Raw genomic sequence first — 22,736 nt, 5'->3', positions numbered from 1 at the left:
CGGTGGATGTGGTGTACCTCGACTTTCAGAAAGCCTTCGACAAGGTCCCACATAGGAGATTAGTGGGCAAAATTAGAGCACACGGTATTGGGGGTAGGGTACTGACATGGATAGAAAATTGGTTGACAGACAGAAAGCAAAGAGTGGGGATAAATGGGTCCCTTTCAGAATGGCAGGCAGTGACTAGTGGGGTACCGCAAGGCTCGGTGCTGGGACCGTAGCTATTTACAATATACATTAATGACTTGGATGAAGGGATTAAAAGTACCATTAGCAAATTTGCAGATGATACAAAGCTGGGTGGTAGTGTGAGCTGTGAGGAAGATGCTATGAGGTTGCAGGGTGACTTGGACAGGTTGTGTGAGTGTGCGGATGCATGGCAGATGCAGTTTAATGTGGATAAGTGTGAGGTTATCCACTTTGGTGGTAAGAATAAGAAGGCAGATTATTATCTGAATGGTGTCAAGTTAGGAAAAGGGGACGGACAATGAGATCTGGGTGTCCTAGTGCATCAGTCACTGAAAGGAAGCATGCAGGTACAGCAGGCAGTGAAGAAAGCCAATGGAATGTTGGCCTTCATAACAAGAGGAGTTGAGTATAGGAGCAAAGAGGTCCTTCTGCAGTTGTACAGGGCCCTAGTGAGACTGCACCTGGAGTACTGTGTGCAGTTTTGGTCTCCAAATTTGAGGAAGGATATTCTTGCTATTGAGGGCGTGCAGCGTAAGTTTGCTAGGTTAATTCCCGGAATGGCGGGACTGTCATATGTTGAAAGACTGGAGCGGCTCAGCTTGTATACACTGGAATTTAGAAGGATGAGAGGAGATCTTATTGAAACATATAAGATTATTAAGGGGTTGGACACGTTAGAGGCAGGAAACACGTTCCCAATGTTGGGGGAGTCCAGAACCAGGGGCCACAGTTTAAGAGTAAGGGGTAGGCAATTTAGAACGGAGATGAGGAAAAACTTTTTCAGTCAGAGAGTTGTAAATCTGGAATTCTCTGCCTCAGAAGGCAGTGGAGGCCAAGTCTCTGAATGCATTCATGGGAGAGCTAGATAGAGCTCTTAAGGATAGCGGAGTCAGGGGGTATGGGGAGAAGGCAGGAACAGGGTACTGATTGAGAATGATCAGCCATGATCACATTGAATGGTGGTGCTGGCTCGAATGGCCGAATGGCCTCCTCCTGCGTCTATTGTCTATTGACGGGACAATCTTGGCTCTCGTAGCCGGTGGGCGGGGCGAGGCGGGGTGGGGGGGGGGAAATCTCAGCTCCACCACGCCGAGCGATCGGCCCCGGGTGGATGGTTTACATCATCTGTGGTTCCTTCCTCCACACGTTGATTCCTTTCCTTTCCCTGCAGGTGATTGTGGACAACGGGATGAGAGAGAACATCACTCTGGAGGTGCTGCTGCCCGTTACTAACTTGAGCGTGCGAGTGGCGGCTTACACCGGGGCAGGAGACGGGCCCTGGAGCCACCCCGTCTCCGTCACCCTGCTCGACCCAGGTGAGAGGCGGCGAGGGTTGCCAACTTCCTCACTCCCAAATACGGGACAAAGGGTGACGTCACCGCCCCCACGCCCCACGTGACCTCACCCAGCCAGCGGCCACATGCTCCCGCTCCACCAATGGCGGCCGCCATTGGTGGAGCGGGAGCACGTGGCCGCTGGCTGGGTGAGGTCACGTGGGGCACGGGGCGCGGGGCGGTGACGTCACCCTTTGTCCCTTATTTGGGAGTGAGGAAGTTGGCAACCCTACTAATATGGGACAAGGAAGGTCCCGTACGGGGCAAACTAATTTAGCCCAAAATACGGGATGTCCCGGCTAATACGGGACAGTTGGCGACTCTAGAGGCGGCTGCCATGGTCAGTTGGGGGGGGGGGGGGAGAGGGGTTTATGTCTTTGCCCATCCCCACATGACAGCATGGTGGCGCAGTGGTAGAGTTGCTGCCTTACAGCGCCAGAGACCCGGGTTCGATCCTGACTACGGGTGCTGTCTGTACGGAGTTTGTGCGTTCTCCCTGAGTTTTCTCCGGGTGCTCCGGTTTCCTCCCACATACCAAAGACTTGTAGGTTTATACATAGAAACATAGCAACATAGAAAATAGGTGCAGGAGGAGGCCATTTGGACCTTCGAGCCAGCATCGCCATTCATTGAATTTAGAAGGATGAGAGGGGATCTTATCGAAACTTATAAGATTATTAAGGGGTTGGACACGTTAGAGGCAGGAAACATGTTCCCAATGTTGGGCGAGTCCAGAACAAGGGGCCACAGTTTAAGAATAAGGGGTAGGCCATTTAGAACAGAGATGAGGAAAAGCTTTTTCAGTCAGAGAGTTGTGAATCTGTGGAATTCTCTGCCTCAGAAGGCAGTGGAGGCCAATTCTCTAAATGCATTAAAGAGAGAGCTAGATAGAGCGGAGTCAGGGGGTATGGGGAGAAGGCAGGAACGGGGTACTGATTGAGAATGATCAGCCATGATCACATTGAATGGAGGTGCTGGCTCGAAGGGCCGAATGGCCTCCTCCTGCACCTATTGTCTATTGTCTATTGTGATCATGGCTGATCATCCACAATCAGTAACCCGTTCCTGCCTTCTCCCCATATCCCTTGATTCCGCTAGCCCCAAGAGCTCTATCTAACTCTCTTTTAAATTCATCCAGTGAATTGGCCTCCACTGCCCTCTGTGGCGGAGAATTCCACAAATTCACAACTCTCTGGGTGAAAACGTTTTTTTCTCACCTCAGTTTTAAATGGCCTCCACTTTATTCTTAGACTGTGCGGCCCCTGGTTCTGGAATCCCCCAACATTGGGAACATTTTTAGAGGTGAATTTACTTCTGTAAATTGTCCCCAGTGTGTAGAATAGAACTAATGTATGGGGATCGCTGGTCGGTCGGCGCGGGCTCGGTCGTTAACCGACCAATTTAACAACTCTCTCTCTGTTTCACGCGCCACAACGCTATTTCTGCTTCTCTTGACAGATAACCCGAGGGAAACGAAGCACCCAGTGGGTAAGAGGCCAACGGTCACGTCGAGGGAACTGAGTCCAACCGGGTTTTAGTCAAGTCCCCAGTTGGGGCAAGTTGAAGAATGGGTCGACTGGGCTTGCACTCACTGGATGTTAGAAGGATGATAGGGGATCTTATAGAAACATATAAAATTCTTGAGGGATTGGACAGGCTGGATGCAGGAAAAATGTTCCCCATGTTGGGGGAGTCCAGAACCAGGGGTCACAGTTTAAGAATAAGGGGTCGGCCATTTAGGACTGAGATGAGGAAAAACCTTTTCACTCAGAGAGTTGTGGATCTGTGGAATTCTCTGCCTCAGAAGGCAGTGGAGGTCAACTCACTGGAAGTATTCAAGAGAGAGTTAGGTATAGCTCTTGGGGCTAATGGAATCAAGGGATATGGGGAGAAAGCAGGAACGGGGTACTGATTTTGGATGATCAGCCACGATCATATTGAATGGCGGTGCTGGCACGAAGGGCCGAATGGCCTCCTCCTGCACCTATTTTCTATGTTTCTATGCAAGTCACGAGGGACACGGCTTCGTGGTCAGAGGGCGGTGAATCTGTGGAATTCTTTGGCACAGAAGGCTGTGGAGGCAAAGTCAGTGGATATATTTAAGGCAGTGACAGATAGGTTCTTCATTAGTACGGGTGTCAGAGGTTACGGGGAGAAGGCAGGAGAATGGGGTTAGGAGGGAGAGATAGATCAGCCATGATTGAATGGCAGAGTAGACTTGATGGGCCGAATGGCCTAATTCTACTCCTGTCATTTATGATCTTACGATGACCCTGCTGATGGTTCGGAAGGACCCTCCCTGTCTTGCAACCCCTCTCCCAAGATCTCACAGTGTCTGTCTTTAGGGTTTTAAAAGCTAGATCTTAAGGATCGCGGAGACAGGGGGTATGGGGAGAAGGCAGGAACGGGGTACTGATTGAGAATGATCAGCCATGATCACATTGAATGGCGGTGCTGGCTCGAAGGGCCGATTGGCCTCCTCCTGCACCTATTGTCTATTGTCTAAAAGCTTTGAGTAAAGCCTGTTAGTTTAGTTTACTTTAGTTCAGAGATACAGCATGGAAACAAGTCCACCGAGACCGCGTCGACCAGCGATCCCTGCCACTAACACTATCCTACACACACTAGGGACAGTTTACATTTACACCAAGCCAATTAACCTACAAACCTACAAACGTCTTTGGAGAGTGGGAGGAAACTGGAGATCTCAGAGAAAACCCACGCGGTCACGGGGAGAACGTACAAACTCCGTACAGACAGCGCCCGTAGTCAGGATTGAACCCGGGTCTCTGGTGCTGTCAGGCAGCAAGTCTACCGCTGCGCCACCGTGCCGCCCCATTCTGTTCGATAGCTTACACCAGGGCTGGTTGCATTAGGGAGACACAAAATGCTGGATTAGCACAGTGGGTCGGGCAACATCGCTGGAGAAAAGGAATAGGTGACGTTTCGGGTCGGAACCATTCGTCAAACTCAAGTTCTGACCTGAAACACCATCTACTGGCCTGACCTGCTGAGTTGCTCCAGCATCCTGTGTCTATCTTCGACATAAACCAGCATCTGCAGTTCCTTCCTACACTGGCAGCATTAGAACCTAGCACATACAGCACAGGAACAGGCCCTTCGGCCCACAGTTTGTGTGATGGACATGATGTCAAGTTAAACTGATCTGTACGTGTTCCATCTCCCTCTACTCCCTGCACTTCCATGTGCCCAGGCCGGGAGGTGGGCGCTGTCTGTACGGAGTTTGTACGTTCTCCCCGTGACCTGCGTGGGTTTTCTCTGAGATCTTCGGTTTCCTCCCACACTCCAAAGACGTGCAGGTTTGTAGGTTAATTGGCTTTCAAAAAATGTAAAAATTGTCCCCAGTGTGTGTAGGATAGTGTTAGTGTGCGGAGATCGCTGGTCGGCGCGGACTCCGTGGGCCGAAGGCCTGTTTTCCGAGCTGTATCTCTAAACTAAACGAAACTTAACCTGGAGATTGTGAGCTCAGGCCCTGGGATTGCTAGACTGGTTACTTAAACACTGCGCTTCCACAGGGCCCTCTGGACAGGCATGCTAAGTAAGAATTTCATTGTTCTTTTGCCAGTTCATGTGATGATTAACACTCTTGCCTCTTGACTGTTAATTGATCCTTGGGACATGGTTCTCGACCGTTGACCCCTAACCCTTGGCTCTTTACTCTTGACCTTTGACTCTTGGCCCTTGATCCTCGGCTCTTGACTGTTAACCCTTGATCCTTGGCCCTAGATCCTTCGCTCTTGGCTGTTGACCCTTGATCCTTAACCCTTGGTTCTTGACTCTTGACTTTTGACTCGGCCCTTGATCCTTGGCTCTTGACTGTTAACCCTTGATCCTTGGCCCTAGATCCTTCGCTCTTGGCTGTTGACCCTTGATCCTTAACCCTTGGCTCTTGACTCTTGACTTTTGACTCTTGGCCCTTGTTCCTCGGCTCTTGACTGTTAACCCTTGATCCTTGGCCCTAGATCCTTCGCTCTTGGCTGTTGACCCTTGATCCTTAACCCTTGGCTCTTGACCTTTGCCCCATGACCTTTGACTCTTAGCTCTTGGCTCTTGACTAATGGTTCTTGGTTCTTGTCTCTTGACTAATGGTTCTGTGGCTCTCACCCTTCCAGGGCCCGCTGGCGGTAGGGGGTTCTCCTGGCACTGGTGGTACGTGGTGATGGCGGCCGCGGTGGCGGCGGCCTGCGCAGTTTGTGTCGCCGTACTGATGGTCCGGCGCAGAAAGAAGGATGTTCGCTACGGGTGAGGACCGCTACGGGTGTGCGCCGCTTGTGTTGGCGCACCGTCCACAATCATTCCCTCAACGCCCCCTCCCCTGACATCAGTCTGAAGAAGGGTCTCGAACCGAAACGTCACCCATTCCTTCCCTCCAGAGATGCTGCCTGACCCACTGAGTTACTCCAGCATTTTGTGTTTACCTGACCTGCATGGGTTTTCCCCGAGATCTTCGGTTTCCTCCCACACTCCAAAGACGTACATGATTGTAGGTTAATTGGCTTTGCATAAGTGTAAATTGTCCTTAGTGTGTGTAGCATAGAGCTAATGTGCGGGGATCGCTGGTCGGTGCGGACTCGGTGGGCCGAAGGTCCTGTTTCTGCTCTGTATCTCTAAACTAAACTAAACTAAGAAAAGGTTAGGTGTAGCCCACAACGGTCCGAAGAAGATCTGAAGAAGGATCTCGGCCCGAAACGTAAAAATTTCCTTTTCCTTTTCCTTTTCTCCAGAGATGCTGTCTGACCTCCTGAGTGACTCTAGTTTATTGTGTCCATCCTTGGTCCATAGTTGGCTGTGGGCTAGGACCATTGTGGACTCCACCGTTCCTTGATCATCTTTACATTTTGCCGATCTTTCATTCATTTGTTCTATAAATCCCATATATCACCCTCTCTATCTCTCGTTTCCCTTGCCCCTGACACTCAGTCTGAAGAAGGGTCTCGACCCGAAACTTCACCTATTCCTTTTCTCCAGAGATGCTGCCTGACCCGCTGAGTTCCTCCAGATTTTGTGTCTAGTTGCTCAGACCCAAAGATAATAGAGCAGAGCAAGATAGACCACTCGACCCTAAAAACTGTAGTACGTCACGGCGGCCATTTTAGTAGGCAGAAACGTGCAGAAACATTTAAAAAGAAAAATAGCAAAAATCTGTGAATTGATAGATGAGATATATTCTGCATTTTAATGGTATCATCACACATACTGTTCCCCCAAAACACTGACTACACTGCGAGAGGCATAGCGAACGGTGGGTTTTGCTTACTAAAATGGCCGCCGTTCAGCTCCTTTGCGTACTACACTTCAGTATAGGCGATTTTGATGGTGTGGTTCATTTTGCTCCTCTAGTGTCTTTGCTCAGACCTCCTCCCCCCAGTAACGTAACAGCGAGTTGGTGAAACGGTGACGGGTCCCCCATCCTTTGTCTCACTGCTTGTCTCACTCTTTGCCCCAACAGTGAGGCGTTCAAACCCATGATCGACAAAGGGGAGCTGGTGGTGCGTTACCGGGCCCGCAAATCGTACAGCAGACGGACCACAGAGACCACCCGTGAGTAACCATAAGGTCACAATGTTCCCAGTGTTGGAACCAGGACTAGGGGCCAGGGGCCACACAGTCTAAGAATAAAGGGGAGGCCATTTAACCAGGGGCCACACAGTCCAGAACCAGGGGCCACACAGTCTAAGAATAAAGGGGAGGCCATTTAACCAGGGGCCACACAGTCCAGAACCAGGGGCCACACAGTCTAAGAATAAAGGGGAGGCCATTTAACCAGGGGCCACACAGTCCAGAACTAGAGGCCACACAGTCTAAGAATAAAGGGGAGGCCATTTAAACCAGGGGCCATTCAGTCCAGAACCAGGGGCCACACAGTCTAAGAATAAAGGGGAGGCCATTTAAACCAGGGGCCACACAGTTCAGAACCAGGGGCCACACAGTCTAAGAATAAAGGGGAGGCCCTTTAAAACTGAGGTGAGAAAAAGCTTTTTCACCCAGAGAGTTGTGAATTTGTGGAATTCTCCGCCATAGAGGGCAGTGGAGGCCAATTCACTGCATGAATTTAAAAAGAGAGTTAGATAGAGCTCTAGGGGCTAGCGGCATCAAAGGGATATGGGGAGAAGGCAGGCACGGGTTACTGATTGTGGATGATCAGCCATGATCGCAATGAATGGCGGTGCTGGCTCGAAGGGCCAAATGGCCTCCTCCAGCACCTATTTTCTATGTTTCTGTTTCTATAAGTGATAGGAGCTGAAGTTACAGGGGAAACGATATAATGGGAATCTGAGGGGTAACATGTTCACACAAAGGGTGGTGGGTGTGTGGAAGGGGCAGGTTCTGGGCTGGGAACTCCATCCCATTCCTCCTAAGATGAATCCCGACCATAGACCCTCTGGATTTTGCCTTGTCCACCTCTTCCCATGAAGTTGCTTGATGGCATACAGGACGTCACAGGGCGGCACGGTGGCGCAGCGGTGAGGTTTGCGGCCTTACGGCGATAAAGACCAGCTTGCGATCCTGACTACTGGTGCTATAATATAAGGAAATAACTGCAGATGCTGGTACAAATCGAAGGTATTTATTCACAAAATGCTGGAGTAACTCAGCAGGTCAGGCAGCATCTCAGGAGAGAAGGAATGGGTGACGTTTCGGGTCGAGACCCTTCTTCAGACTGATGTCAGGGGGGCGGGACAAAGGAAGGATATAGGTGGAGACAGGAAGATAGAGGGAGAACTGGGAAGGGGGAGGGAAAGAGAGGGACAGAGGAACTATCTAAAGTTGGAGAAGTCAATGTTCATAACGCTGGGCTGCAAACTGCCCAGGCGAAATATGAGGTGCTGTTCCTCCAATTTCCGGTGGGCCTCACTATGGCACTGGAGGAGGCCCATGACAGAAAGGTCAGACTGGGAATGGGAGGGGGAGTTGAAGTGCTCAGCCACCGGGAGATCAGATTGGTTAACGCGGACCGAGTGCAGGTGTTGAGCGAAGCGATCGCCGAGCCTGCGTTTGGTTTTGCCGATGTAAATGAGTTGACATCTGGAGCAGCGGATGCAATAGATGAGGTTGGAGGTAGAGGCTGTCTACTGGTGCTGTTTGTATGGCGTTTGTACCAACTCCCTGTGATGATAGTTTTACTGTTTTCCATTTTAACCCGAGAGAGGGAAATGATGGGGCTCTGCGATCGATTCTGTCTGAAGAAGGGTCTCGACCCGAAACGTCACCTATTCCTGTCCTCCCGAGGCGCTGTCTGACCCTCTGAGTTACTCCGGCTTGTTTGTGCCTGTCTCCCCAAGTCCTCGACAGATAGGAAAATAGATTAGTGCATTTTCAAAAATGCGTTTGGCCATTCAAAACTGAATGGCCTCTTTCTGTGCTGTTAACCATTCTGTGATTCCCATCCAACAGCAAGACTGAAATCCGCCCACTCCATCTAAAAATATCTTGTTGCTCGGTGGGTCTGAAAAAATATACAAGGTCTGGAAGCTGAATGATCGTGAACAAGCACCGCCCTTGTGTCCTTGAGATTCCCTCTGACTGAGGCCCCACTTACAGCCGGTCACATTTTCCCAGCTAAGTTCCAAGGTGGAGATCAACGGGGGGGGGGGGGGGGGGGGAGGGGTGGAAAACCCCGCCTGTCCACAGACCAGGATGGCTTCCCGCCCACGCGCGATGGAACTCCAAATGCAAACCCGGAACAGTAGCGCAGTGGTGGAGTTACAGCCTCACAGCGCCAGAGACCCGGGTTCGACACTGACCACGGGTGCTGTCTGCAAAGAGTTTGTACCTTCTCCCTGTGACTGAGTGGGTTTTCTACCATTGCTCCGGTTTCCTCCCACGCTCCAAAGACATACGGGTTAATAGGATAGACTAAAAATGCTGGAGTAACTCAGTGGGTCAGGCAGCATCTCTGGAGAGAAGGAATGGGTGACGTTTCGGGTCGAGACCCTTCTTCAGACTGGTGTCAGGGGAGGGGGCGGGACAAAGATAGGGTGTAGTCGGAGACAGGAAGACTAGTGGGAGAACTGGGAAGGGGGAGGGGGTGGAGAGGGAAAGCAGGGACTATCTGAAGTTAGAGAAGTCAATGTTCATACCGCTGGGGTGTAAACTACCCAAGCAACCCAACAGGTTTATAGGTTAATTGGCTTTGGTAAAATTGTAAATTGTCCCCAGTGTGTGTAGGATAGTGCGATTGCACCAGGTGATTGGACTCGGTGGGATGAAGGGCCTGTTTCTGTACTGTATCGCCAAACTCTAAAAAATTCCATTGCATTTCTCCACAATGTATCCTGTTCATAGATCTTCTGGATTTTGCCCAGTTTGCCGATTCCCTTACAATTTTTCACCGTCAGGATGTTAGACACCATACAGGATGTAACAGGAGGAAGACAGTGGGGTATCTGGCTCTGTATTAACATCTGGGCCTCTCACATTGGCGCCGGGGTAGATTGCAGCCTCACAGTGCCAGAGACCCGGGTTCGATCCTGACTAGGGGTGCTGTCTGTACAGAGTTTGCACTTTCTCCCTGTGATCGCCTAGATTTTTTTCTGGGTGCTCCAGTTTCCTCCCACACTCCAAAGACGTACAGGTTTGTAGGTTAATTGGCTTCGGTAAATTGTAAATTGTCTCTAGCGTGTAGGATAGTGTTGTACAGGGCCCTAGTGAGACCGCACCTGGAGTACTGTGTGCAGTTTTGGTCTCCAAATTTGAGGAAGGATATTCTTGCTATTGAGGGCGTGCAGCGTAGGTTTACTAGGTTAATTCCCGGGATGGCGGGACTGTCGTATGTTGAAAGACTGGAGCGACTAGGCTTGTATACGCTGGAATTTAGAAGGACGAGAGGGGATCTTATCGAAACATATAAGATTATTAAGGGGTTGGACACGTTAGAGGCAGGAAACATGTTCCCAATGTTGGGGGAGTCCAGAACCAGGGGCCACAGTTTAAGAATAAGGGGTAGGCCATTTAGAACGGAGATTAGGAAAAACCTTTTCACCCAGAGAGTTGTAAATCTGTGGAATTCACTGCCTCAGAAGGCAGTGGAGGCCAATTCTCTGAATGCATTCAAGAGAGAGCTAGATAGAGCTCTTAAGGATAGCAGTGTCAGGGGTTATGGGGAGAAGGCAGGAACGGGGTACTGATTGAGAATGATCAGCCATGATCACATTGAATGGCGGTGCTGGCTCGAAGGGCCGAATGGCCTCCTCCTGCACCTATTGTCTATTGTCTGTTGTCTATCTTTGCATCAAGAGATTGTAGGGTCATTGATGTAGGGCATTGGTGGTCACGGTGGCGCAGCGGAAGAGTTGCTGCCTTACAGCGAATCCACCGCCGGTGACCCGGGTTCGATCCCGACTATGGGTGCTGTCTGTACGGGGTTTGTACGTTCTGCATGACCGTACAAACGTGACCTGAGTGGGCTTTCTCCGAGATCTTCTGTTTCCTCCCATACTCCAAAGACGTTTGTAGGTTTGTAGGTTAATTGGATTGGTAAATGTGAAAATTGTCCCTCATGGGTGTAGAATAGTGTTAATGTGAGAGGATCGCTGGTCGGCACGGACCCAGTGGGCCGAAGTGCCTGTTTCCGCTGTATCTCTAAACTAAACTAAACTAAACTAAATTGACAGGGGGAAATTGCAGGAGCCCTGGCTGAGATGCATCATCATTAGCCACGGGTGAGGTGCTAGAAGGCTGGAGGGTGGCCAATGTGGTGCATTTACTAAAGAAGGGCTGTAAAGAAAAACCTGAGAACTATGGACCAGTAAACATGATATCTGCGGAAGGTAAATTACTGGAAGGGGTTCTGAGGGAGAGCGTATACATAAAGTATACATAATCCATCCATTCTTTGGGGCCCCACTTCCTGTACGCCCATCCATTGTCCAGGGCCCCATTGCTGCGCTCCCTACTGACACACCGCGGCCCCAGTTCCCACGCTCCCATCCATTGTCTGGGGCCCCAATTCCCACGCTCCAATCCATTGTCTGGGGCCCCAATTCCCACGCTCCAATCCATTGTCTGGGGCCTTAATCCACAAGCTCCAATCCATTGTCCGGGGCCTAATCCCCACGTTCCAATCCATTGTCCGGGGCTCCAAATCCATTGCTGGGGCTCCTAATCCCCACGCTTGCATTCATTGTCCAGGGTCCCAATTCCCACTCTTGCATTCATTGTCCAGGGCCATGGTTCCCACACACTAACCACTCACCAATATCCCAGTTCCTTCACTTAACACTAAACTTAACAAGTTCAACAAACTATTACTGAACAGCGACTTTAAAAAAAAATTTGATCTAAAGAATGAGTTGGAATATTAATAAATGAACATCCGATAATCAGGAATATCTGTCAGCCCGGCACCACAAAGGTCCTGAGAGTCCTAGATTAACAGGGTTTTACTGAACATACACTGGTCTTGCTGCCACCCTGGTTGGCACAGCGATCTGGTGCCACGTTACCTGTGCAGGTGAAGCAGTGAACATCCCCGACATGCCGGTGGCGCAGCGGTAGAGTTGCTGCCTTACAGCGAATGCAGCGCCGGAGACTCAGGTTCGATCCTGACTACGGGTGCTGCACTGTAAGGAGTTTGTACGTTCACCCCGTGACCTGCGTGGGTTTTCTCCGAGATCTTCGGTTTCCTCCCACACTCCAAAGACGTGCAGGTATGTAGGTTAATTGACTGGGTAAATGTAAAAAATTGTCCCTAGTGGGTGTAGGATAGTGTTAATGTACGGGGATCGCTGGGCGGCACGGACTTGGTGGGCCGAAAAGGCCTGTTTCCGGCTGTATATATATGATATGATATGATATGCCACCTGGGTACAGGTTTGAGTTCACTTTAGACTTTAAGCGAAACAGGGCGTAAACAGGCCTTTCGGCCCACCGAGTCCACGCCGGCCAGCGATCACCCCGTAAGCCAGCACTATCCTACACACTAGGGACGATTTACAGATAGACATAAAATGCTGGAGTAACTCAGCGGGTCAGGCAGCATCTCGAGAGAAAAGGAATGGGTGACGTTTCGGGTCAAGGCCCTTCTTCAGACTCGACCCGAAACGTCACCCATTCCTTCTCTCCCGAGATGCTGCCTGACCCGCTGAGTTACTCCAGCATTTTGTGTCTACCTTCGATTTAAACCGGCATCTGCAGTTTTATTCCTATACAAGGCACGATTTACAATTTTACCAAAGCCAATTAACCTACAAACCTGCACGTCTTTGTAAAGTGGGAGGAACCCGTACAGGTCACAGAGAGAACGTGCAAACTCTGTACAGACAGCACCTGTGGTCAGGATCGAACCCGGGTCTCTGGCGCGGTGAGGCAGCAACTCTACCGCTGGGCCACCGTGCCGAAGTTGTTTAGTTCATCCACCAACTAAACACATGTCTAGTTGAATGCGTCATCATACTGTGGAAAACATGTGGTAATTTGGGGAAGGGAGGGGATGATTTCATAATGTTCTAAACACAAAACAGCTGCCTCTGTACATCTGTGGTGAACAACTTCAGGTCAGGCTGCAAACTCACTTCTCCCATCAGCTGGTTTGTCATCCTTGTCTCTGGAATGCCGATAGTAATCCGTGATCTCCCAGATGCCTAGAATATCTACCAGCGCACTCCGTGGGTCTAGGGGGAGTGAGGTCAGGAAAACTGGACAGATGTTACAGATGTGTGGCTGCCAGCTGGCTGTCAATGAGAGAGAGAGAGAGAGAGAGAGGGAGAGCGAGAGAGAAGTTTGGTGGACTGAGCAGCAATTAGTTTAGTTTAGTTTAGTTTAGAGATACAGCGCGCAAACAGGCACATCGGCCCACCTAGTCCGTGCCGACCAATAGACAATAGACAATAGGTGCAGGAGGAGGCCATTCGGCCCTTCGAGCCAGCACCGCCATTCAATGTGATCATGGCTGATCATTCTCAATCAGTACCCCGTTCCTGCCTTCTCCCCATACCCCCTGACTCCGCTATCCTTAAGAGCTCTATCCAGCTCTCTCTTGAATGCATTCAGAGAATTGGCCTCCACTGCCTTCTGAGGCAGAGAATTCCACAGATTCACAACTCTCTGACTGAAAAAGTTTTTCCTCATCTCAGTTCTAAATGGCCTACCCCTTATTCTTAAACTGTGGCCCCTTGTTCTGGACTCCCCCAACATTGGGAACATGTTTCCTGCCTCTAACGTGTCCAACCCCTTAATAATCTTATACGTTTCGATAAGATCTCCTCTCATCCTTCCAAATTCCAGTGTATACAAGCCTAGTCGCTCCAGTCTTTCAACATATGATAGTCCCACCATTCCGGGAATTAACCTAGTAAACCTACGCTGCACGCCCTCAATAGCAAGAATCTCCTGCGACCAGCGATCACCCCGTACACTAGCGAACCTGCACATCTTGGAGTTTGTACGTTCTCCCCGTGACCTGCGTGGGTTTTCTCCGAGATCTTCGGTTTCCTCCCACACAGGTTAATTGGCTGGGCAAATGTAAATAAAAAAGTTTTTTTGTTGTTGTCCCTAGTGGGTGTAGGATAGTGTTAATGTGCGGGGATCGCTGGGCGGCGCGGACCCGGTGGGCTGAAGGGCCTGTTTCTGAGCTGTACCTCTAAATCTAAATCTAAAAAATCTAAATCTTTGGAGTGTGAGAGGAAACCGGACGGAGCACCTGGAGAAAACCCACATGGTCCGGGTGTTCCGGTTTGTTTCCACACTCCAAAGATGTAGAGGTTGGTAGGTTAATTGGCTTCTATAAATTGTAAAAATTGACACCAGTGTGCAGGATAGTGTACTAGTGTTATGGGGTCAGCCCCATACTCGGTGGGCCGAAGGGCCTGTTTCCATCTAAATTAAAGTTAAAAAGTAAAAGGGCACAGGTTCAAGGTGAGGCGAAGACACACTTTATTGTAGCTGAACGAAGGTTTAAGAATTGGAATACACTGGCCTCTCGGGTCTTGCAATCCCCTTCAACACTGGACTTCAAAGGGAAACTGGACACGCTTAAGGGAGAAGGAAAATGACATATTAAGAGAAAGGCCAGTTAGAATCTTTCTTCCAATGAGTCTTCATAAGTTCTAGGAGCAAATTAAGGCCATTTGGTCCATCAAGTCTACTCTGCCATTCAATCATGGGTTTTCTCCCAAGACCTCCAGTTTCCTTCCTCACTCCAAAGACGTACAGGTTTGCAGGTTAATTGTCTTGGTATAAATGTAAAATTAGACAATAGACAATAGACAATAGACAATAGGTGCAGGAGGAGGCCATTCGACCCTTCGAGCCAGCACCGCCATTCAATGTGATCATGGCTGATCATTCTCAATCAGTACCCCGTTCCTGCCTTCTCCCCATACCCCCTGACTCCGCTATCCTTAAGAGCTCTATCCAGCTCTCTCTTGAATGCATTCAGAGAATTGGCCTCCACTGCCTTCTGAGGCAGAGAATTCCACAGATTCACAACTCTCTGACTGAAAAAGTTTTTCCTCATCTCAGTTCTAAATGGCCTACCCCTTATTCTTAAACTGTGGCCCCTTGTTCTGGACTCCCCCAACATTGGGAACATGTTTCCTGCCTCTAACGTGTCCAACCCCTTAATAATCTTATACGTTTCGATAAGATCTCCTCTCATCCTTCCAAATTCCAGTGTATACAAGCCTAGTCGCTCCAGTCTTTCAACATATGATAGTCCCACCATTCCGGGAATTAACCTAGTAAACCTACGCTGCACGCCCTCAATAGCAAGAATCTCCTGCGACCAGCGATCACCCCGTACACTAGCGAACCTGCACATCTTGGAGTTTGTACGTTCTCCCCGTGACCTGCGTGGGTTTTCTCCGAGATCTTCGGTTTCCTCCCACACAGGTTAATTGGCTGGGCAAATGTAAATAAAAAAGTTTTTTTGTTGTTGTCCCTAGTGGGTGTAGGATAGTGTTAATGTGCGGGGATCGCTGGGCGGCGCGGACCCGGTGGGCTGAAGGGCCTGTTTCTGAGCTGTACCTCTAAATCTAAATCTAAAAAATCTAAATCTTTGGAGTGTGAGAGGAAACCGGACGGAGCACCTGGAGAAAACCCACATGGTCCGGGTGTTCCGGTTTGTTTCCACACTCCAAAGATGTAGAGGTTGGTAGGTTAATTGGCTTCTATAAATTGTAAAAATTGACACCAGTGTGCAGGATAGTGTACTAGTGTTATGGGGTCAGCCCCATACTCGGTGGGCCGAAGGGCCTGTTTCCATCTAAATTAAAGTTAAAAAGTAAAAGGGCACAGGTTCAAGGTGAGGCGAAGACACACTTTATTGTAGCTGAACGAAGGTTTAAGAATTGGAATACACTGGCCTCTCGGGTCTTGCAATCCCCTTCAACACTGGACTTCAAAGGGAAACTGGACACGCTTAAGGGAGAAGGAAAATGACATATTAAGAGAAAGGCCAGTTAGAATCTTTCTTCCAATGAGTCTTCATAAGTTCTAGGAGCAAATTAAGGCCATTTGGTCCATCAAGTCTACTCTGCCATTCAATCATGGGTTTTCTCCCAAGACCTCCAGTTTCCTTCCTCACTCCAAAGACGTACAGGTTTGCAGGTTAATTGTCTTGGTATAAATGTAAAATTAGACAATAGACAATAGACAATAGACAATAGGTGCAGGAGGAGGCCATTCGACCCTTCGAGCCAGCACCGCCATTCAATGTGATCATGGCTGATCATTCTCAATCAGTACCCCGTTCCTGCTTTCTCCCCATACCCCCTGACTCCGCTATCCTTAAGAGCTCTATCTAGCTCTCTCTTGAATGTACTCAGAGAATTGGCCTCCATTGCCCTCTGAGGCAGAGAATTCCACAGATTCACAACTCTCTGACTGAAAAAATTGTCCTTAGTGTGTGTAGGATAATGTTAGTGTGCGGGGATCGCTGGTCGGTGCGGACTCGGTGGGCCGAAGGGCCTGTTTCCGCGCTGTATCTCCAAAGGAAAAACCAAAATTCCTGTAAGTGAGTCTCGCTGGTTACAACAGAAACATCTGTCGAGCCAGCTCCTGAAGTCCCAGTAACATTTCCCCAGCTGTGCAGGGCCCTGGAGCCTCGCGAGGTGGTGACGGACATGTTGGCCTTGAGCAACATTTTCTCCAAACTCTACTTCACTCTCCAAAACAAGCTGAACCTCACGGAACAAACATGGGATCTTTGCCCATTGGCCCAGCCTAGAGGAAAGCAAGCCAGAGCCTAGGCAATGGACAATAGACAATAGACAATAGGTGCATGAGTAGGCCATTTGGCCCTTCGAGCCAGCACCACCATTCAATGTGATCATGGCTGATCATTCTCAATCAGTACCCCGCCCCATACCCCCTGACTCCGCTATCCTTAAGAGCTCTATCTAGCTATCGAATGCATTCAGAGAATTAGCCTCCACTGCCTTTTGAGGCAGAGAATTCCACAGATCTACAACTCTCTGACTGAAAAAAAATGTCCTCATCTCCGTTCTAAATGGCCTACCCCTTATTCTTAAACTGTGGCCCCTTGTTCTGGACTCCCCCAACATTGGGAACATGTTTCCTGCCTCTAACGTGTCCAACCCCTTAATAATCTTACATGTTTCGATAAGATCCCCTCTCATCCTTCTAAATTCCAGTGTATACAAGCCCAGCCGCTCCAGTCTTTCAACATACGACAGTCCCGCCATTCCGGGAATTAACCTAGTAAACCTACGCTGCACGCCCTCAATAGCAAGAATATCCTTCCTCAAATTTGGAGATCAAAACTGCACACAGTACAATACAATACAATACAATACAATATATCTTTATTGTCATTGTACCCAGGGGTACAACGAGATTGGGAATGCGCCTCCCATACGATGCAATAATTTAGGTAATTTAGACAGCAGCAACCCAACGAAACGAACAGTTGTAACAGTTTTGGACAGGGTAAAGTGCAAGTTGATCTATGCGTTGTGGCCATCCGGCTCAGCAGGACCGGTTCATACCAGCTATGGCCCTGGGGATGAAGCTGTTCCTGAGTCTGGAGGTGTGGGCGTAGAAGGCCTTGTATCGTCTGCCCGATGGAAGGAGTTCGAACAGACTGTTGCAGGGGTGTGAAGAGTCTTTGTGGATGCTGGTGGCTTTTCTGAGGCATCGTGTGTTGTAGATGCCCTCCAAGTCTGGTAGCTGTGTTCCGATGGCCCTCTGAGCTCTATGGACCACCCGCTGTAGAGCTTTCCTTTCTGCCTCCGTGCAGCTGAGGTACCACACAGGGATTCCATGCGTTAGGATGCTCTCTATGGTGCAGCGGTAGAAGGTCGTCAGCAGCTGTTGGGGTAGACCAGACTTTTTCAGTGTTCTTAAGTAGAACAGTCTTTGTTGTGCCTTCTTGACCAGCGCAGCAGTGTTATTGGACCATGTTAGGTCCTCCGAAATGTGAGTGCCCAGAAACTTGAAGCTGGACACTCTCTCCACACTGTCCCCGTTGGTAAAGATCGGGGCATATTCCCCGTTACGTGACCTACGGAAGTTGATGATCAGCTCCTTGGTCTTGGTGGTATTTAGGGACAGGTTGTTATCCGAGCACCAGTCCGCCAGGTTCTGCACCTCCGCTCTATAGTTTGTTTCATCCCCGTTGGTGATCAGCCCGATCACCGTTGTGTCATCTGCAAACTTGACAATGGTGTTGGTGTCGAATGCAGGAACACAGTCGTGTGTGAAGAGGGAGTAGAGCATGGGGCTCAGAACACAGCCCTGTGGTGTGCCGGTACTCAGGGTGATAGTGGAGGACAGGTGCGGGCCCATTCTCACTGCCTGCGGTCGTTCCAGCAGGAAGTCCAGGATCCAGTCACATAATGACGAGCTAAGGCCTAGCTGGTGGAGTTTGGTGATGAGCTTGGTGGGGATGACCGTGTTGAAGGCGGAGCTATAGTCTATGAATAGCATCCTCACGTACGTGCCCTGTCTCTCTAGGTGAGTCTCCAGGTGCGGTCTCACTAGGGCCCTGTACAACTGCAGAAGGACCTCTTTGCTCCTATACTCAACTCCTCTTGTTATGAAGGCCAACATTCCATTGGCTTTCTTCACTGCCTGCTGTACCTGCATGCTTCCTTTCAGTGACTGATGCACTAGGACACACAGATCTCGTTGTACGTCCCCTTTTCCTAACTTGACACCATTCAGATAATAATCTGCCTTCGTATTCTTACCACCAAAGTGGATAACCTCACACTTATCCACATCAAACTGCATCTGCCATGCATCTGCCCACTCACACAACCTGTCCAAGTCACCCTGCAATAGGGCAGGTTTCCTCACTGCACGCCAGAAATAGAGACACACTGCATTGAAACAGGACCTTAACCTACCTGATCTCCCGGTGGCTCAGCACTTCAACTCCCCCTCCCATTCCCAATCTGACCTTTCTGTCCTGGGCCTCCTCCATTGTCAGAGTGAGGCCCAGCGCAAATTGGAGGAACAGCACCTCATATTTCGCTTGGGTAGTTTACACCCCAGCGGTATGAACATTGATTTCTCTAACTTCAGATAGTCCCTGCTTTCCCTCTCTATCCCCTCCCCCTTTCCCAGTTCTCCCACTAGTCTTCCTGTCTCCGACTACATTCTATCTTCGTCCCGCCCCCTCCCCTGACATCAGTTTGAAAAAGGGTCTCGGCCCCAAAACGTCACCCATTCCTTCTCTCCCGAGATGCTGCCTGACCTGCTGAGTTACTCCAGCATTTTGTGTCTTGATTACAATCAATCCATCAGTCTGAAGAAGGGTCTCGGCCCCAAAACGTCACCCATTCCTTCTCTCCCGAGATGCTGCCTGACCCGCTGAGTTACTCCAGCATTTGTGTCTACCTTCGATTGTAACCAGCATCTGCAGTTTTTGTCCTTGAACTAAACTAAACTCTGACTGATGAACTAAGATCATCCCTCATCTTCCTGCGCACCAAGGAATAAGGTTTGTCTGCTAAGGAATAAAGTCCGAGCCTACTTGTGAGAATAATAAACCTAAACCTTGATGCTTGGACTCTCTCTCCTCCTTCAGTGAACACTCTGGGAATCAGCGACGACCTCAAGGAGAAGCTACAAGACGTGATGATTGACCGGCACAAGTTGGCCCTGGGCAAGACCCTGGGAGAGGGTAAGTGTGTGAGAGTGGTTGCCTGGGGAAAGGGACTGGGAATGGCAGGGAAGGGGGTGAGGGGATGGGAGTGCAGCATGATTCACGGCAAAGATCCCGTGATCCTTGGGCGGCCACGGTGGTGCAGCGGTAGAGTTGCTGCCTTACAGCGAACGCAGTGCCGGAGACCCGGGTTCCATCCCGACTACGGGTGCTGTCTGCGCGGAGTTTGCATGTTCTCCCCGTGACCTGCGTGGGTTTCTTCCGAGATCTTCGGTTTCCTCCCACACTCCAAGGACGTGCAGGTTTGTAGGTTAATTAGAGATACAGCGCGGAAACAGGCCCATTCGGCCCACCGGGTCCGCGCCGACCAGCAATCCCCGCTCATCAACACTATCCTACACCCACTAGGGACAATGTTTACATTTAAAAAATGTAAGAATTGTCCCCAGTGGGTGTAGGATAGTGTTAGTGTGCGGGGATCGCTGGTCGGCGAGGACCCGGTGGGCCGAAAGGGCCTGTTTCCGCACTGTATCTCTAAACTAAACGAAACTAATCTGATCACAACAGAGACACGGGGGACCACAGACGCTGGCATCTTGAGCAAAACGTCAGGTTACAGAGTCAGAGAGTCACACGGTGTGGAAACAGGTCCATCTTTGGAGGTCCATCTTTGGAAGGCAGAACATTCTGGGAACCTGGGGGGGGGGGGGGCTCAATGAAGAGTGTGGCAACTGCTGGATTCAGGAACGGAAGATCGTTCTGCCCTTCTAGCCTTTTCTAGCCACTCTGGCCGACTTCTTCCTCGAGCCCATGGGGATGAGGCCCAGTTCAGAGAAACTGGATGAGTCAATAGACAATAGGTGCAGAAGGATGCCATTCAACCCTTCGAGCCAGCACCGCCATTCAATGCGATCATGGCTGATCATCCACAATCAGTACCCCGTTCCTGCCCTCTCCCCATACCCCCTGACTCTGCTATCATTAAGAGCTCTATCTAACTCTCTCGTGAAAGCATCCAGTGAATCGGCCTCCACTGCCTTCTGAGGCAGAGAATTCCACAGCTTCGCAACTCTCTGACTGAAAAAGTTTTTCCTCATCTCCGTCCTAAATGGCCTACCCCTTATTCTTAAACTGTGGCCCCTGGTTCTGGACTCCCCCAACATTCTTCCTCTTGCGTTTGAGGCAGCAGAAGGCTGAGGAAGCTGCTTCTGCGGTCTCTGTTTGTTGTCGTTCGCCTGACTGAGGTCAGTTGACAGGGTTCACCACGGGGAGGTCGACAACGTGAGCCCCTCCCCCAACATCGGGAACATGTTTCCTGCCTCTAGCGTGTCTAACCCCTTAATAATCTTATATGTTTGAAGAAGGGTCTCGACCCGAAACGTCACCCATTCCTTCTCTCCTGAGATGCTGCCTGACCTGCTGAGTTACTCCAGCATTTTGTGAATAAATACCTTCGATTTGTACCAGCATCTGCAGTTATTTTCTTATATTATATGTTTCATTGATGGAGATGGGGTTCACGGGAGTAATTGATGGGATATCGTGCCCGGAGTCTGCTTCCATTTCACTGGGGTTTGTTTATTTCTTTCAGGGGAGTTTGGTTCGGTGATGGAAGGACAGCTAAACCAGGACGACTATTTCCTCAAGGTCGCCGTGAAGACCATGAAAAGTGAGTCTGGATGTCTCTGGGCCAGCCCTGGGGATGGGCGTGTGGGGGGGCTTTCCTCCCGGTCAGAGTACCAATAGTCGGGGTTGGAAACAAGAGGAGGGGGCTGGTTGTGGGACCACCACACCCTCATAGGCCAAGCGGCAAACCATGTCAGGGCGGCACGGTGGCGCAGCGGTAGAGTTGCCGCCTTACAGCGCCAGAGACCCGGCTTCAATGCCAAATATCTTCTGCTCTATCCTGCCTCCATCTGTTCCGGGAACGATATCCCTCTGCCAGACAGCATTCGCCAGGGCCTTACCATTTACTGTGTAAGTCCGGGCAGCACGGTGGAGTTGCTGCCTCACAGCGCCAGAGACCCGGGTTCGATCCTGACTACGGCTGCTGTCTCTATGGAGTTTGTACCAAAGATAGTAGAGCAGAGCAAGATAGGCCACTCGACCCTAAAAACCGTAGTACGTCACGGCGGCCATTTTAGTCGGCAGAAACTTGCAGAAACATTTAAAAAGAAAAATAACAAATATCTGTGAATTGATAGATGAGATATATTCTGCATTTTAATGGTATCATCACACATACTGTTCCCCCAAAACACTGATTACACTGCGAGAGGCAGAGCGAACGGCGGGTTTTGCTTACTAAAATGGCGGCCGTTCTGCTCCTTTGCGTACGACACTTCAGTGCAGGCGATTTTGACGGAGTGGTCCATCTTGCTCCTCTAGTACCTTTGGTTTGTACGTTCTCCCCGTGACCGCATGGGGTTGAGAGGGACAAATAGAAGAGCCATGACACAGTGAAAAACCTTGAGTCGGAAGCCGTGACCTCCTTTGGTCTGGTAAGATGGGTAAACCATTTTCTGATTCTCTGGGACCAAGTGCCAGGGCCTTACCATTCACTGTGTAAGTCCGGGTAGCACGGTAAAGTTGCTGCCTCACAGCGCCCGAGACCCAAGTTCGATCCTGACTATGGCTGCTGTCTCTAGGGAGTTTGTGGAACCAAGTGCCAGAAAATCAGTGGTGGATCTGTAATGACTAAATATTACAATTAAGTGCAAGATTATATAACTATATTAATTAATTAAGACGTGGTTAAAATATAAAACACAGCAGAAAAGCCAATTGCCACCTTTTTGGGCTGATTATCAATTTATGTGCGAATTTACTTCAACAAGTTCTTCAATATGTACTTAGAAACATAGAAATATAGAAAATAGGTGCAGGAGTAGGCCATTCGGCCCTTCGAGCCTGCACCACCATTCAATATGATCATGGCTGATCATCCAGCTCAGTAACCTGTACCTGCCTTCTCTCCATACCCCCTGATCCCTTTAGCCACAAGGGCCACATCTAACTCCCTCTTAAATATAGCCAATGAACTGGCCTCAACTACCTTCTGTGGCAGAGAATTCCACAGACTCACCACTCTCTGTGTGAAGAAATGTTTTCTCATCTCGGTC

General features: G+C 49.8%; 1 protein-coding gene across 1 annotated transcript in view; it reads left to right on the top strand.

The window, feature by feature from the left end:
• LOC144611735 (tyrosine-protein kinase receptor UFO-like) overlaps positions 1–22,736 on the top strand; it is a 105,208-nt gene that overhangs the window by 63,647 nt on the left and 18,825 nt on the right. Inside the window, 6 exon segments of the mRNA XM_078430967.1 lie at positions 1,361–1,505; positions 2,982–3,011; positions 5,657–5,786; positions 6,994–7,085; positions 19,537–19,632; positions 21,206–21,283. Of these exon segments, the coding sequence (XP_078287093.1) occupies positions 1,361–1,505; positions 2,982–3,011; positions 5,657–5,786; positions 6,994–7,085; positions 19,537–19,632; positions 21,206–21,283 (571 nt within the window).

The sequence above is a fragment of the Rhinoraja longicauda genome, chromosome 41, assembly GCF_053455715.1.
Source record: "Rhinoraja longicauda isolate Sanriku21f chromosome 41, sRhiLon1.1, whole genome shotgun sequence".
NCBI lineage: Eukaryota > Metazoa > Chordata > Chondrichthyes > Rajiformes > Arhynchobatidae > Rhinoraja > Rhinoraja longicauda.
Note: the sequence above shows the minus strand (reverse complement) of the source record. Positions and strands in the feature narration are given on the sequence as shown.